At 39.7% G+C, this 12110-nt stretch overlaps 1 protein-coding gene across 2 annotated transcripts in view; it reads left to right on the top strand.

The window, feature by feature from the left end:
* The window catches only part of LOC126284204 (phosphatidylinositol 4-kinase alpha), a 170152-nt gene that overhangs the window by 151925 nt on the left and 6117 nt on the right, over positions 1–12110 (top strand). For both annotated transcript variants that reach the window (XM_049982969.1, XM_049982968.1), the window contains 3 exons: positions 5676–5798; positions 6546–6669; positions 6780–6939. In XM_049982969.1, coding sequence (XP_049838926.1) covers positions 5676–5798; positions 6546–6669; positions 6780–6939 — 407 coding nt within the window. The remainder of the gene's footprint in view (positions 1–5675; positions 5799–6545; positions 6670–6779; positions 6940–12110) is intronic.

The following is a 12110-nucleotide window of genomic DNA, read 5'->3' as shown; positions in this document are numbered from 1 at the left end:
CTACTGACAAGAGACAGGTGGAAGATGTCTGTGATAACTGGAATAATAGTGTCTACGACGTTCTTAATCATGCCAATGCTCACTCCATCATTTCCTACTGCTTCGGAAGAGATTCTCATAATTGCCTTGTGTACTGTGCCGGTAGTGACATGTTTTAGGAAAAACTTGTCTCTCGAGAGATTGATATCTTGGGGCTGGTAATTTGTCGCTGCGTGGCAGTTTACAGCTGTTGAGAAGAAATCGTTTAATTCTTCTGCAGACGCCTGATAAACAGCGTCAGATCTTCGCTTCCCTATACCGAAACTGCGCAGCTTTTTCCACAGTGCAGCAGGTTTTGATATGCTGCATACGACATATGCCACATACGACAGAGCGGGCATGTCTGATTTTGGCATTCCTCACGCTTTGCTTGGTTCTGTTTCGGAGTTTCCTATAAGCTTCGTACGCCTCGGGAGTTGGCTTACGCTTGAAGGCCCTATGTGCAGCATCACGTTTATTCATTAACTGGCGTAATGCAGTGGTGAGCCACAGAGCGGGAGCTCTCTTTACCTTGACAGTGCATTGAGAAGCATGTTTATCATACAGTGCAATAATTTTGCGACATAATTGCCGAATTTTTCTGTCTAAAGTCGGTTCTTTGCTTATATCATGCCAAGGGATGTCTGAGCAATCCTTTTGAAGAGTGTCATGGTTAACATTTTTTAAGTTTCTGTAGGTTACCAGGTGAGATTTTTCTCTGGTAGTATGCATTGAGTAATTCAAGAATATCACGTCATGAGCAGAGAGTCCCGGAGCGGATGTCTGATTGGCGTGGATTATTTTATCTGGTCACTTTGTTGCTATTATATCTATGAGTGTGTGGCTGTCTGGCGTGTGATGAGTTGGGTCCAGCGGTGTTAAACTCATATCATTGGAGTGGAACAGTCGCCTTGGTTTTTCGGCAGAGGGAGATTTTAACTGTAAGTCGATGTTTGTGTCGCCCATAATGATTGTGTGTTTATACTGTGTCATGTGTGAGGACAGGCCAGACTGAAAGGAGGACATGGCACCGACGTTTGGAGGTTTATATATTACTCCAATTAGCAGTTTCTGATTTGATGTCTTTATTTCGAAAAACAAGAACTCTGCTTCTCCTTCGCCCTTTGCATCCGATGTGCATAGTACAGTAGGTACCAGATCAGAGCGAACATAGGCACCCACACCACCCCCGCATTGTGTTTCACGATCTGCCCTTAGGAGAGAGTAACCAGCGATTCGCATAGCGTCGGAAGAAATGTTTGGTTTCAACCAAGTTTCAGAGACGAAGATAATGTGGAACAGCGATTGGCAGAACAGGTCACAGAACTCGTCGAAGTGAGCCGTTAGCGACTGCGCGTTCGCGTGGGCCACAAAGAGCCCGCCGCCAGAACCGGTCCGTCCCATTGTGGCCGCCTGTAGGACCGAGGGCGCTCCGTTTACCTGCTGGCCGAAAGAGGGACAAAAGCTGGATTTCGCGGGGGAAGACATCTTTACAGGTGTGTCCAAGGTCGTGACTGACTCAAGCGTCTATGGACTAAAGGTGAAAAACACGCTGGAAGTATTGGAGAAGGGAGCGGAAAGAAAGATGGAAAGTGGCAGTAGTGGTTACGAAAAAGATAATAGTAGTAGTAGTGGTAGTGGCGAAGATGAAAATAACAGATATAGAAAGGCGGTTGTAAGGAGATTCCTCTTAATGGAGAATGTTAATTCCCATTTGACTGACAATATAAATATACATGAGCACTTATGATAGACAAATAAAGAAACAATATTTTTGTGAAACAATTGACTGATTTTAAATATAGTACTTATGGTACTTATAGATATAACGGAGCAATATTTAAGCTAATAAAATGAAAAGAAAGAATAAAAATTAACTTAGACAGATTACAATATGAGAAGTCTTTCAGTTCGAACATGTTTGTCACCGTTTTCCTCCCTCCTTCCGTCTTGATTACGATCCTGCCATCATGGGTCCATACATTTTGAAGGCCGAACTGTGTGATCGCAGTCTTTCGCGCGTCAGGTCTTCCCTCAGGGTAACCCCACTCTTGGCGAGTTTTCTTTTCTGAGCAAACAAGGTGTAGATATGATACTAAACAAGTCATAGTATGAGGTGATTTGAATTTACATAACATGATTTTACATAAGTATTATTTATTACAATGTATTGTTAGTTTCGCAGCCAGCTCACACATATACAAAACAAATGCCTGGTTGCCATAGCCACATATTACAACTTATTATGAAGATATTAAAATTTCCTCCTCCCTCCCTCCCTCACATCCTCCCCCCTCCCCCCTCCCCCTTATACACACACACACACACACACACACACACACACACACACACACACACACACACACAAACTAACTAATAAAGTATAGCACACAATTGGTGCAGTTGCATATGGTGTTAGTTTACATTAGCATTTATTTATTTTACAGAAATAATTCTGCAATTGATTTCATGCTTTTTTCACATATATATGACCCAAAAATTCAGATACAGTGTAAAAGCTATGATAAAGCAAAAAAGTTTCCAGATTCCTATTAAACAAAGATACTTCATTTTTTTATGATGGCAGGCTGTTAGCAAGTTGAATGCCTCTGTTAAATGGAGAATTTTTAAAGCCAGAGATACACATTCTCTGAAAATTAAGTTTCATTTTCTTTCTTGTACCGTGATTATGATTATTTACATTTTTACAAACTGACATATTTATAATATGTAGGGTTTTATAATATCTATACTTTTATAATATGTAGATACAACTAACAGTGATTTTTGGAAGAGAGGTTTGCAGCTGTCATTTGGTTTTGTGCTGTTAATTACATTCACAGTCATCTTCTGAGTGTGAAGAATGCTGAAGCTCTGTGTAGAGTCTGTCTTGTGTGGTATGCAAGGAAGTGCAAGACATAGCACACTTTATTCAGCTTACTGTTAGTTTTTCTGGTGTATGTCAGCTATTTTAAGTTGATCTGGATACACAGGCCTAAAAATCTTGTCTGATGCAGGTGATATTACAGAGCCATGTATTTTCATATTGGCCATACATTTCTTGATTATCAGATGAAACTTCAGGAAGGTGGTTTTCTTTGTAGTGAGTATCAGGTTATTTCTATCAAAACAGTCATCTTCCCTGACTCACCTGTCCCTTCAGTTGTGACCCCTTGGAGCTCATGAGCATTTCTGCTGCTAAGGAGGATACAGGTATTATCTGCAAAGAGCGGACTGGTATTGGCATTGGTGTTCAGGGGTAAATCACTTATTATAAAGGAACAGAATTGGTCCAAGACTTGAATCCTGACACCTTGTGCAATATCTCTATAATCATAGCAGTAAGTTCCCACATGCCCTTAGTCATTTTTTGTTATTGCTACTTTCTATTTCCTGTTTGTAAATATGAGCTGAAGCAGTTCAGAAGGGTGCCTCTGATGTCATAGGACTGCATTTTGCATAGCATAATTTTGTGGTCCATGACATAAAATGCCTTTGAAAATCTAGGAAGATCCCAACTGCTTTTTGTTTTCTTATCTAAAGCATCTAAGGTGGAGTGTATGTACACTCCTGGAAATTGAAATAAGAACACCGTGAATTCATTGTCCCAGGAAGGGGAAACTTTATTGACACATTCCTGGGATCAGATACATCACATGATCACACTGACAGAACCACAGGCACATAGACACAGGCAACAGAGCATGCACAATGTCGGCACTAGTACAGTGTATATCCACCTTTCGCAGCAATGCAGGCTGCTATTCTCCCATGGAGACGATCATAGGGATGCTGGATGTAGTCCTGTGGAACGGCTTGCCATGCCATTTCCACCTGGCGCCTCAGTTGGACCAGCGTTCGTGCTGGACGTGCAGACCGCGTGAGACGACGCTTCATCCAGTTCCAAACATGCTCAATGGGGGACAGATCCGGAGAACTTGCTGGCCAGGGTAGTTGACTTACACCTTCTAGAGCACGTTGGGTGGCACGGGATACATGCGGACGTGCATTGTCCTGTTGGAACAGCAAGTTCCCTTGCCGGTCTAGGAATGGTAGAACGATGGGTTCGATGACGGTTTGGATGTACCGTGCACTATTCAGTGCCCCTCGACGATCACCAGAGGTGTACAGCCAGTGTAGGAGATTGCTCCCCACACCATGATGCCGGGTGTTGGCCCTGTGTGCCTCGGGAGTATGCAGTCCTGATTGTGGCGCTCACCTGCACGGCGCCAACATGCATATGACCATCATTGGCACCAAGGCAGAAGCGACTCTCATCGCTGAAGACGACACGTCTCCATTCGTCCCTCCATTCACGCCTGTCGCGACACCACTGGAGGCGGGCTGCACGATGTTGGGGCGTGAGCGGAAGACGGCCTAACGGTGTGCGGGACCGTAGCCCAGCTTCATGGAGACGGTTGCAAATGGTCCTCGCCGATACCCCAGGAGCAACAGTGTCCCTAATTTGCTGGGAAGTGGCGGTGCGGTCCCCTACGGCACTGCGTAGGATCCTACGGTCTTGGCGTGCATCCGTGCGTCGCTGCGGTCCGGTCCCAGGTCGATGGGCACGTGCACCTTCCGCCGACCACTGGCGACAACATCGATGTACTGTGGAGACCTCACGCCCCACGTGTTGAGCAATTCGGCGGTACGTCCACCCGGCCTCCCGCATGCCCTCTATACGCCCTCGCTCAAAGTCCGTCAACTGCACATACGGTTCACGTCCACGCTGTCGCGGCATGCTACCAGTGTTAAAGACTGCGATGGAGCTCCATATGCCACGGCAAACTGGCTGACACTGACGGCGGCGGTGCACAAATGCTGCGCAGCTAGCGCCATTCGACGGCCAACACCGCGGTTCCTGGTGTGTCCGCTGTGCCGTGCGTGTGATCATTGCTTGTACAGCCCTCTCGCAGTGTCCGGAGCAAGTATGGTGGGTCTGACACACCGGTGTCAATGTGTTCTTTTTTCCATTTCCAGGAGTGTAATTGTATATGTGGCAGTCATGGTTTATTCTTCCATGAGCCATGCTAAGCATCAGAGAGGATCCTGATCCCTTTCCAGAAAATTAATCTATCTTTGATAAATTAATGTTTGCAGAAGTTTATGAAGCATAGAGAACAGTGATAATGTTGTGTAATTTTCTACATTATTTTTCTCACGTTTCTTATAGATTTGGATAATATTCTGATGCAATTTGATGTCATTCTGACCAGTGGTGTTATTTCTACAGTGGTTTGAAAGTTTAATTATAATCACTGTGTATATTGTAATTTCTTGTGACTTAGTGATTCCCATTGTAAACATGGAGATAATGAAGAGATAATTTGAGAGCCAGGTAACTGAAACAGAATCACTTTTCTGTAAAATTGGCAAGCCACTTTCAAATATCTTTCTTTTTTCCCCTTTTCAATTGAAAATATTTTTCTAGAAGTTGCACATTTGATTACTGTCACAACTACTTTTCCTTCCCCCTCCTAACCAGTCAGGCACCCGCAGCCTTTATACTCAGAATTATCTGCTCCATCCATATTTTTTTTCTAATCTACGTAGCATAAGCTTATGATACAATTTAGAAATCTTTTGTGTGTGTCTCTTCAAGGTTATGAAGAAGAAGATTAGCTTGGTTCTTGATATTTGAATTTTTTTTTTTTCAGTGTGGTGTTATTGAGTGTGTGCCCAACGCCAAATCAAGAGATCAGCTTGGGCGGCAGACTGATTTTGGAATGTATGAATATTTCATTAAGACCTATGGTGATGAAAAAACAAAGGAATTTCAGGTAATTTTCTGTCTTCCCCTTTTCATTAAAAATTGTGGTGATAAAATACCAAAGGAATTTATACGTTTACATCTGCATGTCACAAAATGTCCAATGGTACATAGTGTACCATAATCTTTCCAGCCCCCTTCCCTCCCTCCCAAACCCTACTTATTTGCTTCACAGATTGCAAGACCAAATTTATTATTATTATTATATTTATTAATAATATAATTATTGTTCTACCAAGAACCACCAGAATATTTTTAAACACAATTTCTGAGTCCTTGAAGGAGACTTGTAGTGGTTTTGATGTTTGTTGTAGCTTACTGTGATATTTTTTGTGAAAAGGATACAGATTTCTTAAATTTGAAGGTCTAACTGCCAAACATAGTGCAATTTAACCTGCAGTTCCATGTCAATTTTGGATGACAGGACATACGCTTGTATCGTCAACAGTTCTGGATGTATTTGAAGTCAGTGGCTTAGGTGGAATGCCCTCTGAATCTTCTGTTTTAAATTTCTCCTCTATAACTTTGTAGTGAACATTTCTGTATAAAAGTTTCTAGTTGTTCCTTTCATTGAAAAATAAAGTCTGCAAGAACTTATAATAAATAAACAGTGTTTGACAATTTAAATGGTTTTTGTAATACTGAAACAAAAGTAAAATTGCTACTACCTACATTAAAGTACACACTATTGTCTTACATTGTTTTTATTTCTTCTGAAATAAGAAATATTTAAATATTTATTAATTTTTTTCTGTAGAAAGCAAGGCGTAACTTCATCAAGTCAATGGCTGCCTACAGTGTTATAGGCTACTTGCTGCAAATAAAAGACAGACACAATGGGAATATCATGTTGGACACCGAAGGCCATATAATCCACATCGGTAAGCATTATATTGATTATAGTTTGTGCATGCTTCTTCACCTACACTTTACAAAATTTTGCAGGTGACATTTGGTTGTACTGTTATTAACTCCTTTATTGCACACACAGATTTTGGCTTCATGTTTGAGAGCTCGCCTGGTGGAAATCTAGGCTTTGAACCAGATATCAAGCTGACAGATGAAATGGTGATGGTCATGGGAGGCAAAATGGAAGCTGCACCATTCCGGTGGTTTATGGAACTTTGTGTGCAGGCATATTTGGCTGTCAGGTTTGTAAATGAATGCTAACTGCTCTTTCATAATGCAAGACATGAATTTTAATTCTAGGCAACACCTTTGTCTTACAAGTAATGGAACATTCTACAAGTCATTATTGGGCTGCACACAAGGTACTGACAAATGCCCGTAATATGTCAAATAATCAGTTTTGCGCTTACGAGCCAAAATATGATGACCTGTGTAATAGTATGTTGGTCCACCTTTGGAATTCAGTGCAGCGGTGTTTCTATGTGAAATGAAGTTGACAAGTTCTTTGTAGGCTTCTGGAGACATGTGGCACCAGATGTCTTTGCTCATTTCACACAGTTCCTGTAAATTATGAGCCAATGGTTTGTCAGTGCATAGTTGGCACCCAATAATCTCCCAAATGTCATCAATCAGATTGAGATCAGCCAGATTTGGTGGCCAAGATATCAACAACATGAACTCATTATCATCCTCCTCGAACTGATTCTGGCCTATGACAGAGAGAGATATTTCACTGCAAGTGCCATTGTGCCAGAGAGACAGTCAAGTATGAATGGATGCTGATGGTCTGCAATAATGTTCTCATAGTTCACAGCTGTCACGTACCTTGGATTACTGCCACAGGTCTCACGGAAGCCCAGGTGAATGTTCCCCGTAGTGTAATAACGCGTCCACTGGCCTCTTACTGTGGCATGGTACGTGTTTTAAGCAGCTGTTCACCTAAGTGACAGACCATCAAACTGTCAATAAATGTGATTCATCCAACCAGTTGACATATTTCCATTCACCTGGGGTCCTACCTTGATGATCCCATTATAATGTTTCTATGCTTCTGCAAATAAACTTGAACATTTAACTTTTGCCTCTGCTTTCCGCTGAAATGGTAGTGTAACTCTCCAGAAAATAAATAATACTTCCTTTACGATGCTTGCCAGTATCCACATACAGCACAGCGAGTCAATTTTTGTGGTACACTAATTATTAAATATAGCAATGGAAACAGTCAATTATTGATAAAATTATTTAATTGGATAGATCAAAAATCTACTCACCAAGCAGCGGCAGAATGCCCACATAAAAGACTGTTGTGATTGGCAAGCTTTCACAGCCAGTGGCTCCTTCTTCAGGCAGCGGGGTTGAAGGGGGAGGAAGAAGGGTGAAGGAAAAGGATTGGAGAGGTCTAAGAAAGTAGTCTTACCATACGGGATGAGAAGGAAAGACTAATTATTAAATTTATTGTTATTAAAGACTGATTGTTAAATGATACAGACAAGACATTGGAAATAGTATGGGCAAGGCTTTATAATGGCATTCATGCACCTGCATAGAAAGTTTGTCATACAAAGTAATTGTAGTGTCTGTGTGCATTTGTGATATAAAGTTGCAACAAATCTGTTGTTCACATTATATAAAAGTTTATGTGAAATATTAGTATTTTTTCAGTTGATTCTCAAATTTTAATTCCACACAATCTATATATAGTAATTACTTTTTCTTTACATAAATTATTAACTTATATTTTTTGCATAAAGCACCTTCTTTTTATCCATGAAGTTGCAAATATGTCGAGCATTCGTGTATGAACCATCACCATTCAGTATGCCACTTCTCCTCAGTTGTACTCAGCTCTTATGTATTTCTCTGAAATATTATATAGTCTCCATTCAGACAAAGCACTGTCAAATAAACACACAAATAATATTAAACTATTGAAATGCATGACTAGACTTACAGTTTTTAATATCACACAGTGAAAAGTTCATTCTCTCAGGTAATAGTAGTATTAAAGAGTAAAAGTACACGACTAAATCATTTATGTTTCACATAATACAACTTATCTGTATACACAGAGTCTTTGTAATTAGTATATCTTGTTACAGCAGTGACGATGCATATAGTGCTTGTGATGCCAAGATTTACAAGATACCGAAAATACTAATTAAATTTATTACTAAACGTAATGGATATTATTGTTTTGTCAATTCATTTGGTGGTTTTCACAGTATGACAGCACAAGTTTCAAAAGAAGTATAAATTGTCTTCTTATTTGCCTCTCTAATTTTACTTTCATCAGTCAATAACAGTAGCTGGCAAATTGACTGGGAGCAAGTATGTATATATTCACAGATATACAGTTATTTGAATACATTGAATCTGATTGGCACATCAGTCTTATTTTGTATTGTCCCTTCCTGGTACAATCATCTCTTCATCTTGTAGTCAACATAGTGTACATAGGTGCTCCGGCATAATTAGATATGGTAATCTTCTGTACATTGTGGCAGTTATTAGATAATTATGCATCTTAGGTGATGACAATGATGATGGTGGTGGTGGTGGTGATAATAACAATAATAATTGACAGAAAGTATAAATAGTTTCCTCAAAATACAATTTTTTCAATGCATCTAAGTATGTGCACATAAGTACCGGGTGCTTCAAAATTAATATCAGGGTTTTAAGGCAGTGTCATAATGAGTGATGTACATACTGTCAGATGTATCTGACAGAACAGATACCTCTCACAAGGGGACCCTCCATACTGGAAATCACAGATTTTGATGTGCTTCACATATGTTGTAGAGGCACTTACCTTGAGTACCTGGCTATCTGGTTTTTTAGCGACGGGCCTTGGTTTTTGAGAAAATCGATTATGAAGTTCATTGCACACTGTGTATACCCGTAACATTACATATATTTTGAGAAAGTCAGCGTAGTGCAGCGGTGAAGGTTCATGGCTACCACGCTGGAGGTACCGTGTTCGAATCATGCTCGCGGAGTAGATTTTCGGTGTATTTAATGGCATTTGTGATTTCGCCTTTTGATTCGTTGTTCAACTCCTTTACTTGTGAATCTTCTTCTGGCTGCACTACTGCAGAAACACTTGGTTCTTCCATTTCACAGAATTTTTCTAACACACAACACTAGAGACACTTTGTGAGCAACTGACGCTGTAGTTAGATTCGAACGTAAAGGAAAGCAACTAGCACCCTCATTGGCCACAACTAGGAGCTAGGGTTCCCATTATAGCTAATGGTATTCACGGTAGAGGGAATGATAATGGGCGGAGATCGATTTCAGGTAATACAAGAAGCAACCGTTGAACGAACATTCGGAACTCGAACTGCGAACCACAAACGGAATGAATATTTGAAAAAATTAATAACTGAATATATCTTTATAATTTTGCACACCTTACACTGTTTGTTGACATTCTTTGAAATAAAATTGAAAAATTAGGATGATTTTGGGTGGGAAAAAAAGTACACGAGCAGCACTGGAACATGGTACCTCCAGCACGGTAGCCATGAACCTTTACCGCTGCACTACACTGACTTGAAGGAACGTATGTAATGTTACTGGTATACAAAGCACCCAATGAACTTCAAAATCAATTTTCTCAAAAACCAAGGCCCGTCACTAAAAAACCGGATAACCAGGTACTCAGGGTAAGTGCCTCTACAACATATTTAAAGCGCACCAAAATCTGTTGTTTACAGTATGGAGGGTCCCCTTGTCAGATACATGCATAAATGTACACTATATAGCTACTATTCAGTTTTAAAATTTTACAAACACATAGTACTTTTGCATTCCCATGGTAACATTATTAACTTTTTTTTTATTGAGGCAAAGAAACAGTTTCATTGTATATTACATTTGGAATAATGTGTTGCCCTATAGTTTAAGTCTACGAGTTCCAGAGAATCATCATTTGAAAAATGTTTGACAGACGTATTTGCTAATAGCTCACACTTGTTCAAATATATTCTTTTTTTTAGTTTAATTTTCTGCTATTTTAATTTCTTTAAGTACTTTTACTTCTGTTTTTGCTAACACTGGTAAAATTTCCAACTACATTTCCGAGGTGTGTAACACTTTGTTGACAAACTACTTCCACTAAAGCGAACTCTAACACGTCGAAAGTTATGTTTTCAGTCTCTTCCAACTAAATGTAATTTTCTACAATACAAATTTTTTCAACTTTATTTATTTAATCTGATTCTATCTTTACAGTCTTATTTTTGACAAGACCATCCTATGCATCTAATTGTTTGTGATCCCAGTCTTATTTCCCAAGTCCTTTTTCTGCTACTGCCAACTGGCAACTAAAGTTTGATATCTTGTATTTCAAATTTTTTGTTCATTATTCATAGTATCTAGTTTATCACCCATCGTCTGTCTTATTCCACTCCACAACAATTCTAAATTGTTACTTAGTTTACTTTTTGATTGTTCTACACTCTTAATCATTTCACTTGTCATTTCCTCTATTTTTCCTGCAGGACTTTATTTTAATTACATAAATTACGTTTCATTTCAGCCGTTCATTTACCTTGATTCTTAAATTGTTCTTGTGTAAATGTCTGTAGCCATTTGTATAAATTCTTGTATTTTCAGTTATTCACTTTGATTTTGTTCTTTTCCACCTGTGTCGCCAGCCAGGGTAATAAGGTATTATTGTCCAAATCCTTCTGTAAGATTTTGTTTTTGTTCTGCTTGCCAAAATAGTTTTAGGAAAAGGGGTAGAGTGTGGAAAAGTCACCCAGAACCCAGGATTGTGGGATTGTGGGAATACAGGACTGCTGACAACAGTAACACATGAACAACTGACCAGTCTCTCCATTTCCTTCATGATCATTCTCTGACACAGGGCCATAACTAATTGTACCACGTCAAAGTTGCTTATGTCAGTGGATTTCCCCATTTGTGGCCCATATTACAATAATGATTCCATATTTATCTCTGCTCATTCCCTCTGGTAAGTCTCTCCTGACCCAGGGTTCTGGGTAACTTTTCCAACTCTACCCCTTTTGCTAAACTTCTCCAGTTCCTTTCCCTTCACCCCTCTTCCTTCCCCTTCAACCCTTTTGCCAGAAGGAGAAGCCACTGACTCAGAAAGCTTTGCATAAGTAAAACTTTTTTTTTTTATATGTGTGTTCTCCTGCCACCACGTGGTGAGTAGATTTTTTATCTATCCGTTTACGTTATAACTTTTGTATCTGCTTTCCATGAAAAGATGGCGTAACTCTCCAGCAAATAAATAGTGCTTTCTTTATGAAGCGTGCTTGGTAACCACATACAGCATATAAAGACAGTTTTTGCAGTACACTAATTACTAAATGATGTAGCCAACACATTGGAATTAATCTTTTGTATATTTATTTTTACAAATACTCACTCAGACTTCTCA

Source organism: Schistocerca gregaria, chromosome 8 (assembly GCF_023897955.1).
Source record: "Schistocerca gregaria isolate iqSchGreg1 chromosome 8, iqSchGreg1.2, whole genome shotgun sequence".
NCBI lineage: Eukaryota > Metazoa > Arthropoda > Insecta > Orthoptera > Acrididae > Schistocerca > Schistocerca gregaria.
The sequence above is the reverse complement of the archived record's forward strand: the minus strand, read 5'-3'. Positions and strand labels throughout refer to the sequence as shown.